The sequence below is a fragment of the Notolabrus celidotus genome, chromosome 1 (genome assembly GCF_009762535.1).
Source record: "Notolabrus celidotus isolate fNotCel1 chromosome 1, fNotCel1.pri, whole genome shotgun sequence".
Taxonomy (NCBI): Eukaryota; Metazoa; Chordata; class Actinopteri; order Labriformes; family Labridae; genus Notolabrus; species Notolabrus celidotus.
In genome coordinates, this window is record NC_048272.1 from 25052025 (window position 1) to 25072732 (window position 20708).

At 37.4% G+C, this 20708-nt stretch overlaps 2 protein-coding genes and 1 long non-coding RNA gene across 8 annotated transcripts; 1 reads left to right on the top strand and 2 right to left on the bottom strand.

The window, feature by feature from the left end:
- Window positions 1-533: 533 nt before the first annotated feature.
- zmat1 (zinc finger matrin-type 1) lies at window positions 534-15581 on the bottom strand. 4 transcript variants are annotated; one of them, XM_034690422.1, is made up of 11 exons: window positions 15422-15581; window positions 13164-13270; window positions 12990-13073; window positions 12647-12782; window positions 12191-12478; window positions 3615-3974; window positions 2506-2589; window positions 2103-2192; window positions 1312-1345; window positions 1162-1210; window positions 534-1020 (listed from the first exon to the last, which is right to left on the bottom strand). In XM_034690422.1, the coding sequence occupies exons 1-10, from the start codon at window positions 15558-15560 to the stop codon at window positions 1201-1203; spliced, it is 1332 nt and encodes a 443-aa protein (XP_034546313.1). In that variant the 5' UTR covers window positions 15561-15581; the 3' UTR covers window positions 534-1020; window positions 1162-1200. The 4 variants fall into 4 exon arrangements, with proteins under 4 accessions (XP_034546313.1, XP_034546324.1, XP_034546307.1 ...); XM_034690433.1 differs by lacking the exons at window positions 534-1020; window positions 1162-1210; window positions 1312-1345 and having other exon boundaries at window positions 3615-3666; window positions 3761-3974; XM_034690416.1 differs by lacking the exons at window positions 534-1020; window positions 1162-1210; window positions 1312-1345; ... (1 more) ...; window positions 2506-2589; window positions 3615-3974 and adding exons at window positions 9800-11282; window positions 11416-11506.
- Window positions 14978-19533, top strand: LOC117817710. The gene is made up of 3 exons (XR_004632185.1): window positions 14978-15171; window positions 18301-18477; window positions 19159-19533. It is a non-coding gene; the product is annotated as an uncharacterized LOC117817710 (long non-coding RNA).
- gnrh2 (gonadotropin-releasing hormone 2) lies at window positions 17744-19438 on the bottom strand. 3 transcript variants are annotated; one of them, XM_034690451.1, is made up of 4 exons: window positions 19197-19438; window positions 18342-18487; window positions 18160-18243; window positions 17744-17969 (listed from the first exon to the last, which is right to left on the bottom strand). In XM_034690451.1, exons 2-4 carry the CDS (start codon window positions 18474-18476, stop codon window positions 17931-17933), a joined length of 258 nt encoding a protein of 85 aa, XP_034546342.1. In that variant the 5' UTR covers window positions 18477-18487; window positions 19197-19438; the 3' UTR covers window positions 17744-17930. The 3 variants fall into 3 exon arrangements, with proteins under 3 accessions (XP_034546342.1, XP_034546335.1, XP_034546350.1); XM_034690444.1 differs by having other exon boundaries at window positions 19132-19438; XM_034690459.1 differs by lacking the exon at window positions 19197-19438 and adding an exon at window positions 18690-18734.
- Window positions 19534-20708: the final 1175 nt, after the last annotated feature.

Genomic DNA, 20708 nt, shown 5'->3' on the forward strand with positions numbered 1-20708 from the left:
ACTTCTTTACAATCCGCACTGACACAGGTGTGCCTGCGTGTATGCATGTGTGAGACAGATTAAAAAGCAAGAGAGGGGGGAGCAAATGGGAGTGAGGGAGCAAAAGATACACAATTATCTATGAAAGACATTGTAGCCTTTAATTTGAACGTAAAGCAGTTTAGATTTCTTGCACATTACCAGAGGGAGTTGAACTGAAACTGAATGTAATGCAAGTTTAAACATCAAAAGGTAAAGGAAGACGCATAACTCTGCCACTCACCTACTCAACTTCCGCAACACATAATATTGACAATGGATGCGTGACACCCACCTTCAAACCTCTCTTTCTCTTAATACACAAAAAACCTGTCAGATACAACACAACACTAGAAACAGTTTTAAACATACAAACTTCCACTGTATGCAAGCCATAACTTTACTTGAATCCACATACATAGATGAGCTACATAGATGAGTGGTTTTACCTTTAAATTCAATCACCAATTAAATAAAAAATAGACCACTTTTAATGTTAAAAATATACAGTTTTATTTAAGTAAAGGAATTTTGCACACATAATGAACAACTTGAAAGAGCAGTTTTCTTCTAGATGGATGTTAAAACATTTCAAAACACTGTGAAAGATGAAGACAATCAATGCAGAGGAGGGCAAAAAAACAAATGAAGAACTTCCTTTTTTTTTGTCCTTATTTAATTGTACTCTAAAGACCAGAGCTATGGATCAGAAGCCTGCTGATGATGAATGGATGATTGATATCATCTGCATAATGATTATTGACAAATGTAAAAGGATGATAAGGTAAAGCACATTGCTAAGAACTGAAGTTGATAAAGCTCAGAGGCTGTCTTTGGAGAAACATAACAAAACATTGTCAGTATATTACAACATGATACATGGTTGCCGGGGTTGAAATCATCAATCTCTTCTCTGACAGGAAGCACATTTCATTGTAAATAACCATGACATGTTGTCTTCATGCTCCACTGGATGACGGCTCAAGAAAAACACTTCACCCCCTACAAGAAACGATGAAAGATGTTGAGATACTGTATTTTAACACAAATTATAAGAGTTTTGTTTATATGAAAACATTTGTTTTCACTTTAGTATGTAAATGTATATACTGGAAAATAAAAATACACCTATAAGGTACATACCTAAGTCAGAAATGCTGAAAATGCTGTGTATTCGGTCATCTATCTCTTCCTTTATGTAGAAAAATCAAAAGAAAGAATCTAGTATCAGTAAACCAAAGCACATTCAGTTGCAAAACAGCTATTTTAACCATTTTGTAGTACTACACTTACTTCACAAAGTGGTGCCGACATTTCTTGGGTAGCCCTACACGCAGGAAAATAGAAAACAAAGACAGGGATACCTTAAAAATCTAGCTCTTTGCACATTGGAAATTGTATCTGTGTGTAACAACCATTTGCAAATTTCACTTTTCATCAATTGGCACCAATATGTATTTTTTCCTACAAAGATTTAAACTATTTGCACATTACACTGGCGGACCAGTTCGGAGAGATCTGAATCTCACACAAGCTCAGGTCCACGCTGTTGCCTTCTCGTCACTTTTAGCAAGACGTCTAATTCTATATAATTGGAAATCTAGCTCCTCCCCTATGCATAGCCGCTGGGTTGAGGAGGTAATGGGCCATTTGCAGTTGGAAAAGCTCAGATACAACACTCTTCGTTCGTTTAATAAATTCCATAAAATATGGAAACCATTCCAGGACTATTATAATAACGTCTACACTACAAGAACTATAATCTAAAGCCTGTAACGGCTGATCATAATCATGCAGAACCGCTGTAGAATCCTGACTTTTCAGTAAATTGTAGTTATTTTATTTTTGGTTTTTAGTACGTTTTGTCTTGTATTTTGCTTGATTTCCTTTTGTGATTTATTTTATATATACGTGTGTGCATGAATATGTATACATATTATTATTATCCTTTCCACTCTTGGTTTGTTGGCCAGTCTCCCAGGGGGGTGGGGCGGGTGGGTTGCAAATGTTTGCATAATGAATAATCTGTAATTGTTTGAAAAATCCAATAAAAAACAATTCAAATACACTGGCAGACCACTCACGACTGAAATAGTATAGCATGCAGATGAGCGTTAGAGCCAGGGTTGTAATAATTCCAACCAATGGCCACAGAATCAGCGAGCCGCAGCCATCTGGAACAAATACAGTGAACATATATAGCGTTATTTGAATGTCTTTTAGCTTGTTGTATTTCAGCCACAAGGCTAATCGTAACATGGTCATCAGATGGTCACTAGACTATCTGGACAAAGCTATCGCTTCTACTGCGTTCACTGCATCACAAAATAGACAGGACATACAATCTATACCCAATTACAATTCAAATACTACTGTACTTTTATAGCATGATGTGTATGAATTGTTTTTAAATAAGAGCATCATACAAATTACAATAAAAAAAAAAACAATCAAGCGCTCTTTCCCCATTTATGAAAAATCTCTTACCCTGCATAGAATCCTTCGTAGAGCAGCGACAGTCTAAGTTGACGGATTTGGGTTTTGTCTTAGGAGGCACAGTTGGCGCGGGGACTGTCAGATAAAGACCAAACAAATAAAAACAAATAATGAGAAAGCAGCAGTTAAACAAGAATGTACATGTTTTACTCACATCAAACAATCTTCAGTTTTCTACAGATCCCCTTTTCCCACCACAGAAAAAACTATTTGAACTCAGATCTCTTCAACATTTTTCTCGATGAATACGTTGTGCGTTTTGTGTTTGACCCATCAACACAACCACAGAAGGTCACTGCGTATATTTTGACTTACTGACACTGAACTTGTCATGGAGTTTATCCATGTATATAAATAAATAAAATGTACACCTTTTATTCTAGGTATCTGGAAATGTTTCTTTACTTTTTTTATACAACATCAACTTGTTGATATCAACTTTTTGATGTTGTTGACAGGCAGCGCTAGCCAAGCGTTAAACCATTAAGTTACATCATAACTCATATTTCTCTGGCATAGCTGTTGCATGCTGCATTATGTATACATCTTCTAGAAGTCTCTCAATGAAGCAACAACAGCACTCAATGTCTTCAGTTCTGCAGAGGGTGTTGGGAGTGTCCGCTAACTCTACATGGTTGCACTTCACAGCAGTAACCACTTGAGAAAGATCAGCTATGAGAAGCCCTGTGTTTCAGATTGTAGCCAGAACTAATCACCTGAGAGGGGGTGTTAAGGAATAACGTTCAATGAGATAAGCGTATCATTTAAACTTTAAGGATTATTTATTTTTCAGTTGTTTTGCCAAGTTAAGTAAAAAAGATAACAGACTATATTAAAGTGATGTAGAAAGAGGAGAATTATACTGTATAAAACAGATAAGGACAAAGACTTGTAATATAAAGTTTCCTGTAAGAATTCAAACTTAGGATTCTGCCGTTGCCGATTCTGATTACTCTGATCTGTATTTACCCATTCAAATAATCTACTGCTCCATTTGCAATCAAGATTTGGAAAATGTTATACGACTTTCAAAACCACTTTTAATAAACACTACATATTTCACTGCATAATGTAAGCTCTTGAGAAATGAGCATACAAACCTCCAGGCAGAAGAAGAAACCCAGGCCTCCATATTTCTTTGTTTTTCTTGTCCTTCAGAATACAAGAATAAATCCCCGTGTCCTTCACAGTCACATTGCTGATGCGAAGCGTAAAGGACATACCACTGTTTCTCCTCATCTTGTACCTTTTGGCGTCAACACCATCCCCATGGTGTTCCCGGTCGGCATTGTTGCATTGACCGATGAATTTTACTACTCCGTTACTCAAATCACTGCGGAACCAGTACACCGTGTCACAAGAGATGTTAGTGCAGACACACTCAATGGTCTCTGTACTGCTTATCTGAGGATAGCGAAGGCTGGTGCTTTCATGCATTAGGGTATGGCTCGAACCTAGGACTGGAAACAGAATAATGTCATGAGATTTGGACAAATAGACATACAGTACATCAACAGACTCCAACAGTACAGTGCCAGAGTTTAGGATCACTTTTATCTAAAATAGGTTAAACTGTATAAAAAAGGCAAGGCCAAACTTAAGAGGCAGAATTTATTTTCTTCAGTGTTACTTGTCCATCATATGATGTTAACAAAGGTTCAAGAAAACACTTCAGCATCAGCACATATGCAATCTCTCCTTCTTACTAAACAAATGGCTATTTCTGATGTGAAGAACATACAGACAGAAGACATACCTGACGATACGGTATATAACACTAAACACACAAAGTGTTGCAAGAATGGAAATGAAATCCACTGAAAAAACCCTTGTACATGTTGAAACTCTGCAGAGGTGACATTTGGAAAGTGACTTATTTAGCATTTGTGCAATGTTAAAAGTATGTAGGTATAGCAATTGCTGCTGCTACTAACAGACTTACGAAACTTCCTAGGACACTGAAAGGCTTCCAGTAAAAGAAACGTTAAGGTTACCGGGGTGTTGTAGAGATTCATTTTGCTCTTACAAACACACATAATCCTGGTCAGATTGAATACACCAATATGGTGTATCTAGGACAATCACTAATATAGTTGTAGTTTAAAAACTCTCCTTGGTGCAGATTTACTGCTACTGCAAACATGTATGAGTACTCGGTTAATTAATCAACACGTTAACAGTTTTGAGAACTTATATCGGTTTAAATGTATAATTCTAATTCACAGTAGCTTCCATTACAGTTATGTTGACCAATGGAGTTCAAACAATAAGCCAAGATTACAGTGTTGTGCTTCAATCAGAAAATAGACCATATTATCTGTTTGACTACCGAAAAAATTCTTTCCCCTGCTGCAGAAATTATAACTCAAACAGAATTTGATGATGCAGTTATAGCTTAAATTAAACAACACCCAATGTTCAGCTTAAGTACACAAAATCACTTTCCTTCGCACCGGCCACTGACTGACTTGTGATTTCGAGACTGTCGGAGTCTAACTAAATAACAAACAGGGAAACATAGTGGTCTTACCCGATGTCCACAGAGATGCGGTCAGCAGTGTCCATGCCAGTGGCAGTGAGACCATTTTGTCTGGTCACCAGTGTGTGTGAGTGTACGCGTGTTATGATCTTGAGTGGTATCAAAAGGACAGTGCTGATACTTTCTTTTCCTGCTATCTATCTGTCAGAGATGATGGGAGGATCTGAGCTGACAAGGCCAAGTCGTCAGGGAAACACCCCAATGAGACGACGCAGGGCCTATCAGTGTGTGCCTACACAAGACATAGGAGTTGAGACAACATGCACTGTTTCCATACACTGCTGAAAATAGTTATTTAAATGTAGATGAAAATGATCAAATTTTGTCAAAAAGAGTACCATATGAAGTATCAAAAAAGCGCTTAACATCTGACAGTCCTGACTGTGATCACTTTCAAATGTATACCACACACAAGAGCACTATACTTCAGCACAGCAATGTAAATTGTTAGGTGGAAGATACATACTATGAACAGAATGTTGAGTCTTCAAGACATACAGCTAAAATCAAGCTGATGTGATACCTCTTATCAAGCAACAAAAAAAAAACTCATAAAAAGAGTAGCAGTTTGCAGAGATGTGGTCTGCCCAGGTGCATGACCCAGAGCTCAGCTGGGTCCTACATAAGTAACTGTCTCACTGCAGAACACAGCAATATGAATGAGAAAAGAATAGATCTTTATTGTCTACTTTTTGCATAATGCAAGAATTCATCTTTTCTTTGCATGTGCAAATGTATGTTATTGAAGACACAGGGTAACACATTACACAAGGTGACATATCTTAAACCAGAACCACACATAAAAAACTCAAAATATACTTTCTCAAAACAATACACACAAGATAGCTGCATGCATAGGAGGGCACCAGCTTGTTTTAGGAACAATTAAAAGTGCTATATATTTGTACTCCCTTGTTTATTCACATAGTAGCATAAGTCTTTGCTGTAAATTAATTCAACGTGATCTGAAAAGGTAAAAAAATAGTCTAGATTTTCAGATTATGATGAATTAATTTACAAAATAGTGGGGGAAGACTCTTTTTGGTGTGCAGGCTGTGGACTGACTACACCTACAGTCAAACTCTAAACCATATACTAACTGGAATCAAAGGATTGTCGATACAAAATCTTTTCTACAGTGCTATAGGTTTAGGTAGGGTATCGTTCAGCAATCACTTGTGTGTAACTAGCAACTTCAGGTCTTCTTATACTTTACAGTTCATAGTTTGATTAATACACACATTACAGAAAGAGTAATTTGTCCATAAGAAACTGACTGTAACATAAATTTTACAAATTCTGAATTCCAACCTCTCTTCACTAGAAAGGTGTAATACGAGGAAAAACAAGTGCAAAACTGTTCAATGGGGAATTAACCATCTCACAGTTTTTAAAAACACTAAATACATTTGACAATAATTTTGGTTTAATGGGGTTCAGTTTTCCCTCAATTTTAAATGTAAAAGGAATCTGCTCCTGCATTTCTCTTCTTGACAATAAACTCTCTTTTTTTGTCTTTACTGTAGATAAAAATGAATTGACTGTCCATCACTTTATAACAATGACTGTCCATCACTCTTCACAAATCAATTGAAGTGAAAAGTGACTGACTGTGCATTATTTTCTTTGTAAAGTGCAGGGGTGGGTCCTTGTGTGGCTTATTTGATAAACTTTGGCAGTTACATGACTGACACAACAAGACAGCAGTAAAGGTTCACATTTAGAACAACTGGACTTGGGTGAGAGCCAGCTATAACTGCCAATTATCATTATTTATAATTATTATTATTAAAATTCTTGTGCGATTGATTTGTTAATCCATTGGTCAATAATTAAAGGTGCAGTGTGTAGTAATTAGCAGATCAGCAGATCAAACTTGGTGGAAATGGAAAATATTATTTGTAATTATGTTTAAAAGAGCGAATATGTACCTGAAAATAAAAATGTTTTGATAAAGGTTTTTTTTTCAAAGATTTTATTTATAAACATATTTTATACATTTATAAGAACATACATATAAAGACATTCACGCACAAAAAACAAAAACAAACAAACAAAAAACACCACAAAACAAAACAAAACACACTGCCAGGAAAAGAGATAAGATGTGCAACCGTGTCAGTCCATACATTGATGTATTGTCCACACATAAATAAATGGCCAGAAGTAGAGTCCACAGAAAGTCCTTGTAACGTTACAAGGGGTCCAAGGCGAGGCAAAAAGAGCAGGGATCAGAGAATATCACAACACAACATCATTCGGGGTGCAACCAAGTTGTAATGCTGTGCATATACAGTATACTGTCATAGTTAGTTCAAAGACTGACTTCTCGCCTTCTCGATAAACTCCACAAAGGGTCCCCAGATCTTAAGAAACTTATAATGGGTGTTTGACATTGTGTATCGGATTCCCTCAAGATACAAACAGGAGATCATATCATTTAGCCACTTTTTTATAACAGGGACAAGAGGCTGATTTCCACTCTCTTAAAATAACTATTTTTGCTAAAACCGAACCATACCTCAGGGCCTGCTGCGTTGCAGAGGGGAGAGTCAGGACATAGCTTGAGCAACCCAATATCACAGCAAGGCCATCAGGGGACAATTGATTGTTATATATGTTGCTATACAGCTGGAAAATATTAACCCAACAGTTTTTGAGTTTAGGACATGCCTGAAAGAGATGACCCAGGGTCCCATACCCAGATTTACAATCTGTCACATGTGGCAGAGACAGAGGGAAAGAGTCTGTTTAAGTTAATGTTTTGATATTGTTAACTTAGAATAAGGTTTTTATTCTTACATTGGAGCAGATCACCTTCTCCAGAGGCTACCATCTTACACCAACATGTTTCTAGTGTTACACAAATGTAAGGTTTTTATAATTTAGCAAGTGGCTGTGCAAAATGCACTGATCAGAAGAGGAAGAGGAGAGTGGTAGTTGTGCATAAATATATTTCCATTGATAGAAGTTTTCGATGGTGAACAATTGTCAAATGTGGCATCATACTTCTCTTGCATCACGAGGAGCTTCTCGACCTTGAAGGATACCGTTGCTTCACCAACAGGATGGGTGAGCAAGTGAGTGTTTCAATCTAGAAACTGACCTCAAATTATCACTTAATATCCACATGCTTACACACTATACATTTGAGTCTATACAGTGACAGAAAGTGGTATTATAAGTCCACAGCCATGTTTAAGAACCAAAGATGATGTCCACGAAAGCACTAAAGTTATGATGCTAAAAAACAAAGAAAAGCAGCAGGTCTTTACATTTTGTGCTGGATCAATCAATGGAATTTTTGCTTAATGAATGACTTTGACAAATACTTGTTGAATGAGTAGTCATTTCAGCATTAAATTTACTATAGGTTTGGTTTGTTATATACAGCATTTTTCTCTTTTCTGACTAGTAGACACTTGAATTTTTTTTCCAAATTGATGTATTTTGGAATTTTACTTCACTTACAGGTTATATGTCTGACTGAATTACTTTGGGGAAGCTAATCTAATATGACAAATCACTGTTCAATTGACTAATTATCTCCAGGACTCAAAATTTATGTTAAACTGATGAACATAAGATCCCCTAAGTTGTGTCTTTGTATAGTTTTAGTGTGTGGAGGGTGGAGCGCAGAGTGGCATGGTGAGGGTCGTAAAGTGAGAGGATGTGGGCACCCTGTAGCTCTACGGGGGTCGAACGCTCGAGAGAGACAGGGAACGAGACCACAGGATTCTTTGAAAACAGGAGATCTCAGGGGGCTTCAGAGCTTTTCTTTAAACAGTGCTGAGCCTTTGTTCGTCTATCTCTGACGCTTCAAATCAAAAGGCGCCTACTGAGAAGTTTACCACTCATTATTTCTCCTCATTCTCTCAAGGTAATTCTTTCACAGGTTTGTAACTTTTAGACAAGAAACTCCATGTATATGTTACTGTGTTTGTCAGCTCATATACTGAACCCTACTAGACTTACATTAAGTCTCTGTAAATAATAAAAGAAACAGGACAGTCCAACCTGCTCTTAACTTAGAGTAGTTTTATAACTTCTGTTGGGATCTGGATCCCTGGGTTCTCTTTCTCCTGTTTACAAACCATGTAAAGTATATCACCCTGATTTAAAGTTTATAATATAATCAATTATCTGATGTACAGATATTAAGAGGACACATTTTTCAAACTTTAGATATTGTTGATAGACCGTACATTCTAAACTTCATAAACAAAAAGATGCCAAATCAAAAATTGATTCACAAACTAAGCAAGATATATGCAAAGAAAGCTCTGTTGATTGTGGACAGTTTCCTGCAATTCCCCCAGTTAAGACTGAAAGAAAATATAACTTCATACAAAATTGAATCACAAAGTGCTTTTTGGGTCAAGTATGCTGTGCCTAATAGATCTAACAGGCTTGTTAGTAGTTTTTATACTGTAACACTACTTTAACCTTTTAAGACCAGATGTACAGTTCAGAGTGTATCTTTATGAGTCAAAAAGGTGACTGGAAATTGCAATAACTACAACACACATATATACTGTCTCTCCTCAGACACAGCTGAGTTCATGCATCTTAGGAGTTGTCCTCGTTTAAACCGATGCACCTGTCTGGCCCCGAACACTTTCTGTGCAGGGTTTATTTTTATCATTTCCTGAAATCTAATGTCCACTGAGCTTCACTAAAGGCTTTCTAGCAGCATAAGTGCCTCTGAGTGAAAGCACACAAAAATAAATGAAATGACGAAGCCTCTATCATCTACTGGCTTTTATTTGCTTTACTGAGGCTCTAAGTGAAGCTCAACACTGCCAACTACAGGCGGCCATAGGGATCACAATCTATCATTTCCTTGCTAGAAGCACAGGTACAAAATAAAACATAATTTAACTAACTGACATGTTAAGAGGTAAAGAGAACACCTTGATCATTACAACTCATGCAAAAAAAAAAAAAATGTGCAAAAATGTGCAAACAAATTAAATCAACATTGTTGTGTGTCATAGTGGCAAAAAGTGAACATAGTTGTGGATATTCGTGCAAACCAACTCAAAAAACATCAAATAAGAATTCATTCATTTCTTACAAACACAAAGTGACTATAGCTCACCAGATTTCAACAGAGAACACTGTTGTGCTGTTGGGCAGGTACTGGAAAACTGATTCATCTGCTACAACAGATTACATTATTATAGAGTTCATGGATATTTCCATATAATGTAAGCTGTAAAACTTTGTCTTTTGAGTTTAACAGCCTAGAATAGAGTCATCCCACAGTTTCTCGTCCTCAGTCCTATTGTCCGGTCTCTCCTTTGTTTTCTTCTTCTCTTTCCTGTATTTGGGTTTGACTGGCTCATCTTCTCCACCATCCCCCTGCTCAACATTCACATCAGTCTTAATATGCACATCTCTCTCTTTGTCATTGTCCGTCATGTGTTCTAGCATTAAGCTGTCCACCACCTTTTTCCCTTCCTCCAACCTCAAGTCCTCCCCCTGTGATTCCTTTTCTTGTCTTCCCCGCTTGCCATGACCTTTCAGTTTTGTTCTCCTCCCTTCTTCCTCTGAATCTCCAGATTCTTCTCTTCTCCTCTTGTCAGACTCATTACCTCTGTCCTTCCTCTGTCGTTTCCTCCTTTTCTCCACTTTGTCTGGGTCCTCATCTTTAACCCTTTTGTCCCTCTCCCTCCTGGATCTTTGAGTCCTCCTCTTTTCTCTGCGCCTGTATTCACTGTTGTCACTGTCACTTGCGCTACTGCTATAAGAGGAGGAATATGAGGAGGAGTATGATGAAGAGCTGTTATATGAGGAGGAACTTGACCGATTTCTGAGCCTTCTTCTCTTTATTGGCCTACTAGAGTATGTTTCAGAGCATGAGCCTGGGAAGACTGAAGGAGGGCGGTTGTAATACCAACCATTGGAGGGCAATGGAGGGCCCTGATACGGAGGACCCCACCCCTCATCTGGGTTATAACAACCTGGGCGAGAGTGATGAGGAGGATTAGAGGTGTGAGAAAGGTTGGGCATTTGCTTGCTCAAGTCAAGGAAATCCCCTTTGTTGACTTCGTCTGCGTTTTCTTCATCCTCATCCTGCTTTTGTCTGTCACCAGTGGGGAGGACTTGAGTGGTCTTGGGGGTGATTCCCCGAGCCCTCTGAACCTGAATGTAATCTGAAAGTTCATCTGTAAATGTGTTGTGGGATTTTAGCTGAGATTTGCAAAGGTCAATAACTTTCTTCTCCCTGGTTAAGAGCAAATTAGAAATAGTTATTTTAAGGAATTATTTTTCTGATTGAGTGTATTAAAAAAATATAAATGGAGCATTTCAAGAGCTGTACATATTATATCACAATGACAGAAAAGTTTTGACCTTACCTTATCTGGTGCTTGTTTCCTTGCATGTGGGCCTGATACATCTCCACAGAGTTAAATTGCACACTACACATCTGACACATCAGGGAGTTAGCTGTGGACAATGGCGAGTGGGTGAGGAGGAGAAGAAGTACAGATACTGATATAAATAATAATAAATACAGCAGATGACCAAAAAGGACAATTTATACCACTCAGGTCTGTAGCTATGTCTGTTAACTTTTAGTGATTCTAACTCTCTCTAAAACAATCTTGCTAATATAATTTTAATGTTGCATTGTGGGGTCTTCAAGACTTACAAAGCAAATTTACACAACCTGTAACCATAGATAAAAAGTTAACACCATGAGACCTGAAAATAGCACTTAGTGAAACAACTGCAAACACTTACTTTGTGAAACTCTACAATGTTATTATTCAACATACCCTGCAGATTCAACACGCTACCTCACTAAACTGCCCACAGCTGTCTATTGTCACAAAGTTCTAAAGCTAACACCTACCTGCTAGTGGCCTACCTTCATGCTTCCTCTGATAAGATGAAATATTCTCAGCTGATGGATTTGTTGTTTCAAAATCTCTCCTTGTCTCTCTCTAAATGTGTTTGTAGCCTGATATCCTAACAAAGGACAACTGTGCCTTGAGAAAATTGTGTTTCTTCAAATTAATATATCCTCTTAAAATGCATTCAGCATTGTTATGTTTCACTGTGCAGTTCCAATCTATTTCCCGCTGGGTGCCCTTTGTATTTTACCCCTTTGCTGGAATTCTGTTTTACCTTGTTGGACATCGTCCCCAAGCTTTCTGAGAAGATCCTGTCTGGCTTGATTCCTCTGGTGTTTGCGTCCGTTGTAGTGCTGAAGAGCCATCTGAGGATTGTTGAAGAGAGCAGCACACAGTGCACAGTACTTGCTGGGGTCCTTCAAATCAAACTCAGTACTGGGTGTTGTTTCCGGGGCTGTTGGGTCATGATTATGTTCGATATCACCATCTGCTGTTGAGTTCTGGTCCGCATCGCCAGGTTTCCCTGTCTGACTTGGTGAAGTGCTCCCCTCTTTCCCCAGGTCTACAACAGCAACCAGAACGGATCACTTTCAGTTAATTTGTGTTTGAGTTTCTGAATTAAGCAACATTTAAGCAGACAGTTGAGATAATGTAGACAAAAACTTTGTGTTAATCTGTAAATGTTCCATTCAGCAGTGCATCAATTTTCCATCACACAACCAATACTTGCCTGAAGACTGAAGTCCTTTTTTCCCCAGATTTTTTGCATGAACTTTTCCTTTATAGTGTGATCTTGCCACCACAGGGGAACTGAACACCATGTTGCACAGCTCACAGAAACGGTCCTTATCAGTAGTCATTGTCTGCTACAAAAGAAAAAGCATAAAATTGAGTTTTAATCAGAAAGAAAAATGCATATGCTGAGTTCTGTAACTGCTTGTATGTAGTTGAAAATGTTGGCTCAGTTCACTACACTCTTCTCTGTCACTTTTTGGGGACTGAGCTGGGACAGTAAATTGACATTGCAGATTAATTGTACAAAAAAGGGTGTAAATCTCAAAATGAGTGCTAACCTGCAACCCTGTGGACTCTTTGTTCATCTTCTCAGCCCTCTTGGCCCGCAGGTACACCCTGAGTTTCTGTGCATGTTTCTTGCCCTGTAGGTGGAAAGCAAAGGAGATAGTATGATATAAAAGTCATTGACCTATATCCAGTTTCATGACTAGTGCCTGGGCGGTAGCACACACCTCATAATGGGACAGCCGTTGAGATTCAAAGAGAAGCACAGCCTCACACACGTGGCAGTAGTCATCAGTGAGGAGACCTTTTAGTAGCTCCTCTTCTCTCTTGTCTCCTGTGTGGCAGAATATACTGTCACCATTACAATTGCACACAATGAATTAGTGGAGGGCTGTTAAGCCAACACTAAACTGTGTATGGAATCAGTTCATTGCAACAATTTGGAAAATACTTGTGCTCTATGTAATTTGGAAACACCTTTTCACCCTTTTTTAGAAGAAAAAAAAGTAAATGTCAAACGGTGTCATTGTTCATTTTCGAAGACTGTAAAAAATGCAATCCCATATTATTCAGTTAATTCCAAAAGCTCTCTGTAGGGGCTACAATGAAATAAACCTAATTTTCAATGTTACCACACTGGTCACTTTGGAGAAATTAGTAAGCGCAAAAGTAAAAGCTGCTTAATCTAATGTAAATATTCACGTTCTTCTTTTCTAAAGTAATACTCTCCTGAATCACTCAAAAAACGTATTTGTTTTAATAATAAGCCAAATTTGTCCATTGCCTATCATTATCCTAAGACTTTAATAACCTAAATCATTTCTTAGTAATAAAAGTAATAAAAATGTTCATCTGTCATTGTATTGCACCAACTGATGAGATGACCTGTACATTCTGAATTAAAACCGTTGCATTACTCGGCATGCATCCTAATGCTTGAAGGATATGTTGTAATCATGCAATAACTCTCAGATTTGGAATTAATCCTTTAACATGTGTGCAACTTTTCTACTGCATTCATATGGATGCAGGTTTTGACGTGACAGCATCAATAAAGAACATCAGGTCTGATAGTTGCTTGAAAAAGCTAAATCAGTACTCAACATTTTCTGATGTCTTGCAACAACACTGAATAATCAGTGCAGAATCAGATCAGAAAATCAGAAAGAACTTTAATCACAATGTATCTCAAGAATACAAAGAATTTGACTCCGGTATTTTTGCGTACTCCCTGTACAAACATAAATAGGCAGACACTAAAAATCAAGTGCTAATAAAAAATATATAAAATATATATATAAGTACAAAAGGCATGAGTGCAATAAAAAGAAACAATAGACAAACATGATAACGTGCAATAGTGCAAGGATGAAGGTGGCTCTGTCCATGAATGATTAAAGGACTGGACAATTATTGGAATACTTGATTGTGTGCTTTGTTTTAAGAAACCTTGAAAAAGATTGAGACAGCAAGATATATTTTATAAACATTTTCCAAATCAGTAAGACATCAGCAAATAGGAAAATAAGAATAATATTAATCTGTTCAAATCCATACTGCTCAAAATATGCGTAGTACAGCATTATTTGTTGCTTGGTTTTATATGGTAAAAAATATAATGTTAAGTTATTCACTTTATACAACTTTTCAGTGGTTTTTTTTTCAGCTATGTAACTATCAACTGCAGATGTTTTTCTTAAAATAACGCAGTACTAATGGTAAAAGTTTTTAGTTAGTGGTCATAATTTTCTCTGATGAACCAGCTACCTGGAAGCCAGTTAAGCCTACCTTAACACCTGTGTTGTGGCTGGTTTGAATAGTCAATGGTTTGGTACTGAAGCCATTGGTTTGGTTCTGAAGTCAATGGTTTGGTACTGAAGTCAATGGTTTGGTACTGAAGCCAATGGTTTGGTACTGAAGCCAATGGTTTGGTACTGAAGTCAATGGTTTGGTACTGAAGTCAATGGTTTGGTACTGAAGCCAATGGTTTGGTACTGAAGCCAATGGTTTGATTCTTAAGTCAATGGTTTGGTACTGAAGCCAATGGTTTGGTTCTGAAGTCAATGGTTTGGTTCTGAAGTCAATGGTTTGGTTCTGAAGTCAATGGTTTGGTTCTGAAGTCAATGGTTTGGTTCAGAGTTTGCAGACATTTGCTCGCAAGAAAGCTAGCAGCTGGCTAACCGCTTCCTGGCCTGGAAAAACGAGAAATCACTCAACTCTAAAGGGGATGAAGCAGTAAGTGCAAAAGAAGGGTGTTTTGGTGGGCGATACATTTGACGAAAAAAAATCACATACGGACCGAAAGAAAAGCTAAACAACTCATAACTACAAGTAATGTCTGAAAGTCGACGTTAGCTTATTTAGCTAAGGAGCTAGCTAGCTCACCCGATTGGTGAGCTAGCTAGCCAATTAGCTGAAAAAGCTAACGTTGGCTCGGTAAGTAGGACGCCATACGGCTACCTTTCCACGTTTAGGCAAAACTCACCTTCAACCTGGGTACTATCTAATTTAGTGTTTATTACTTTTTCAGCATCTGTCATAGAAGCCACGTTAGGTGTACTAAAAGTGTTATTCTTTGCGTCTGACAACGCAAGCAGCGGATTACAGACATTTACAACGGCCATCTTTCCCTTTGCTGTTGATGAGCGCATGCGCAGTGACCCATGTTGAGCTCTGTTCTGAAGGAATTATCAAAGTAGTGTACAGTGGTGGAAAAAAGTTTTCGGATACCCTTTAAATTTTACACAATCTCAGATATTGTCTTGAAATATTTGTTGAAAAATCTTGTTTGTTTTTCAAGCATTAGGCAGACACAAACAAATACAAATGATATTTCTTTTGTTTATTGTTTACAAGAAAAACTAACAAAGTTAAATTCTTGACAGTTTCATTATGTCAGTTTTCAACATTGTCGGTATGAAAGTCAACAAATAACAGAATGTGTTCAAAACTGAACAAAAGATAAATAAACCTGGCTGTGACTAAAAGAACACTTGAAGACTTAAGAGTGATTCTCAATGCAATATTTGGGGTGTCCGAAAACTTTTTTCCACCACTGTAATTACCCTGTGATGATAAAAGAACAACTTTAAACTCCTCATGGTGATTTGCTCAGACTAGGTATTTATAAACCTAATTGGTACTCCATTTAATAAGATTTGCTATAAGCCTTCTATGAATGTTTACAGGATTTCTGACCTCTTTGACTGACCAAAACAAAACAAAGAGAGGAAGAAAATAAATCTCCTCATGGAGAACAAAAACTGGAACGATTTAAAAAACTGTTTTTAAGGTTGAATAGCCGACAACATATTAAAACTACGGTGGCCCTGAAGGCCAATAGTAATAAATAAATACAAATATAAATATAAATATAAATATAAATATACAGTATATATATATACATATATATATTTATATAAATATTTTGAAAAGTGCAAATAAATTTCACTTAACAAAATACATTTCACAGAAAAAACAAATTTCAGAGATCACAAAATAAATTTCAGAGATCACAAAATAAATTTCAGAGATCACAAAATACCTTTCAGAGATCACAAAATACCTTTCAGAGTCACTAAATACATTTCAAGAAACCTGAAAGGGTAGGACCATGGTACTTCTTTTTGATTGGCTAAACCCAAGTCTGTCCAGCATCAGTCTTTTATCATTTCCTGTTTACAGTGGATACTGCAATAGCAGAGCCAGCGCAAAATTTCAAGTGTTTACCAGGATGGAAGAGGAGCTTGAGTTTATAATGCATTACTTCAACAAGTGACATACATTTAGTGTGATTCTTGAAATGCGCTCCTCATATCATGAAATACACATATCAACTGGAACCCTTAAATCACGCTAAAAAGATCTCAGACTGCAGAGGAGGGCGGATATTCTTTATTGAATGTCGTTAGGGGGGCAATATTGTAACGTCCGTCCAGACGCTGTAAGGATGACGAGCCGATTTTTGAACACAAGAGCTTTATTAACTGGTCACTGTCGGTCGTGACCACGCCAACAAACAAAGCAAAAAAGAGTCTTTAAATGAATGAATGACTTCTCCTGTGGTCTCTCTCTCTCTCTCTCTCTCTCTCTCTCTCTCTCTCTCTCTCTCTCTCTCTCTCTCTCCCACACAACTCCGTCCCTCCCTCCTGCTGCACTCAGTGGTGCTCGCAGCCTTCCTGAAGGCAGTGGACAACCGTTTGGATCACACTAAGATGGAAGAGGAGCTTGAGTTGATAGCGCAATACTTCAACAAGAGACATACATATAGTGTGATCCAAACAGTTGTCCAGGTCCCAGCAGCCCTGATGACATTTTAACAGCTCTACTGTGTTGACAGTCAGTGATCACTTATTTTGTGATCTCTGAAATTTATTTTTGTTCTGTGAAATTTATTTGTGTTCTGTGAAATGTATTTATGTTCTGTGAAATGTATTTATGTTCTGTGAAATTTATTTTGGTAAGTGAAACTTATTTTGTGCTTTTTAAATATTTATTACTATTGGCCTACAGGGCCACTGTATAAAACAAAAAAAAACGAAATTGAAAATTCCACTCTCCTGCTACTTCCAGTGTCTCAGTCATTAATTAAGTTGAGTCATGATTCCCAAAGACCCTCGAAACCAAAACACCAGGAAGTTGTCATAATTTATTTTATTATGTTTGCTTTCTCCTATACATCTTCAAAATATATATATCTTTTTGTTTGTTTTGTTTTGTTTTGACTCTTTATTTACTAACGGAACTATTGCCACGTGCAGTTTCAGACACCAATAAAATGAAAAGGTTAATATCAAAATAGATATTTTATTATTGGAAATTATAATTTCAACATTTGTTTGCCACAAGTAAATTCCATGTCATGACTGAACATAAATGAACCATCATGGGAGTAATAGAAAAAAACAGTGAAGCAAAGTGAAGTTATTTCACATCAAGACAAAAACACTGAAGAAGATCCCTATTGGTAGAAAAGCAGTTTTGGTGGAAAGCTGTCACTTCCTCTTCTGGAGCTCTCTTGCTAAGGTATCTAGCTGTGAAGAATGACACAATACAAAATAAAAGTCAGATATGCTATACTCATTTAAGTTTGTACACAGCTATGATATAACTTTTCATTATAACATAAAGTAAAGGTTTGGTTGACGCTGTAACAGCAGGTTGCATCAGTGTACAACATGCACTTATGCATTTTATCAAAAGGAATAGCTTTCGTTAACTTACAAGAAGGCTTTTCAGGACACTCCTCCTCTGCGGTCTCAAAAAGCTGCATTCTCCTGCCTCACACAGCTTAATCTCCTCTGAAATCTGAAAGAACAAGAAAAAGTAAGACTGAAAATGATTTTTTTTTCTAATATCAACAAGAACACATGCTCAGCAGCATACACACATACAGGAATGCTGACCTCTGACGGGCTGAAGGAGTCCAGCTCCCTCTTGCCTCCAGGGTACCAACCATGGGACCAGTGCTGGGCGTTGGACAGCTGAGCCCCCACACAGAGAAGCAGGCCGAGCAGCAAAACCAGCCGAGATGCAAACATGGTATTCTCACCTGATAGAGATTATTGTCAGTTATCTATCACAGTAAGAGCTTCATCTTTAAATAGTTATCCATTTCATTTGCAAAGTCTAAGCTGCTGTCAGGGTGTTGAAATATTAAAAGAAGTTGTAAGTGAAATTCTCACGTGGAACACGCGTACTGAATTTGAAAATATTCACAAATGTTTTAATTAAATTAAATTAAAAATACATACTTTAAAAACCCTCAAAAGTCAAGATCATAGAGGTGGTTGTACAAAAAAATTATCAACAGATACAGGATAAGATGCAGTTGAATTTTTTGTAAAAAGGATTTTATCGTAGCAAAAATGTCACACCGCAATAAACACATCACTGCAATCAGATCACTAGTCACGATGACACATTATATTTGTTACTTTCTGTATTTATTGCATTTGAAATAGACTTCTTTGCATTTGATAGTTGTAAATACAGAGATCTCACACCTGAAACAATGTTAGGACAAAATGACAATCTCATCTCATTTTAGTCTACAAGAGGAAACTGAACTAACAAAATAACTTCTATTGAACTTTTTCTCCTACAACTTTTACTGTAATATTTTTCTAATTTAAGCCATGTGTATTTTTGCAATGCTCAGTAATGCAGCGTTGAAGTTTAAGTCAACATCCTTACCTTGGTTTTTATTCTTTGTCATTCAAGTGTCCCTCAGCGTCTTGTCAGAGGCTCAGTCTGCTCACCTTTCAGTCAGTCGGTCGGTTCCTGAAGTTTTCCCAGTTTCTCAGGTGTAGAGTGTGAAGTGTGGATATTCTCTTCTCTTCTTATATGTACCGGTCTAAAAAGGTCCCCCTCCCAAGAGACATTTTCATCATCATTCCCATGTTGCTCCACCCATGACTGACCCCTTTGGTCCCTTTGATCCCAGAGCTGAAATGAAAGCTCCCCTGGGGCTAAGAGGTCTTGGAGACATGGCCAATTCCAATTATCATCTACAAACACCACTGACATACCTGGGAGACTCATCTGCTTGTTGCATCATCTAAATCTGCCAAGACCAAGATTAAATGTGAAAAGGTATTCAAAATGTGTAGTTCAGCTTTGTTTATGTAAGAAATGTTATGAGGTATGACCACAAGTATAAAAAGATTTAGACTCTTGGTGGTGTCTTGTTTGACTTCTTACTAGAGAGTAAAAATTTAATTTAGAATTTTTGTTTTGTTTCATCTTAATTTTTGTAAAGAAGGTTTTTCTGCATTTCATGGCATAACTTCAAATTACTAGTAATATATAGAGTAATATATAAATGTTATGTTTCAAAGGTTGGTATGATAAGCCTAAACTGCAGCCTCCACCTTTTCAGTTAGTGAATTATGGAATAATGCATTAACCTTTCCCCTATTTAGTCCCTCAGTGTAGTTTATTTTTAATTTACAAACAGTTTCATGTCTTTTTTTAGCAGTTGGGGAAGGTAATTGTTAATACAGACTGAAATAAACTACTAACTACTAATGATGTATAATGTGTCCTGTCATATGATAACAGAGGGACACACAAACATGAACCATTCAAATTGAGACACAATTGTGTCCCAATTTTAGAGGATATCATCCCCCTTGCAGAGGTCACTGGTTTGATTCTGAACCACAAACATTTTGCTGCATGTCTTCATCCACTCTCTACTCCCCCCAAGTCTGTGGCTCTTCAACTTTTCTATCCAATTAAAGGAAAATTCCAAAAGCTTAAAAAGAAAAATTGTGGACAAAATAATAATTGAAAGAGATTTTATTTTGAATTCAAAATGTGTCGTTAAGATATATTTCTTCTGGCTGAAAGTGGTCAGGACCCTGCTTACAATTCTCATTGACTTGTAGTAATTAAAGGTACTTTTCAGATCAAACTGTAGATCCTTGTCAGAAGGTAAAAGTCAGTAGTTTCCATTTCCTCTCTGTGCACCTGTTGTGACCACAGTGACCTTCCACACACACCCACACTCCAACCATGATGACCCCTCAGTCAGGGAAAGCACGGGGTCAGCCGGAACAAACACAGTGGACTCCTGGCAGAGGCCACTGAGGACATCCCTCACAATTAAAGGAGGAAAGGTATTCCCTTTTCTTTAGTTTTAGATACTGAACCAGCTATTACACAGGAAATGACTGACAGTGTTACCAGCTGCTGTTGACTCGGTTGAGTGATGTGACGCAGGAACGTTAGATGCAGGAGACTGGCTGAAGCAGGATGTCGGCGACAAA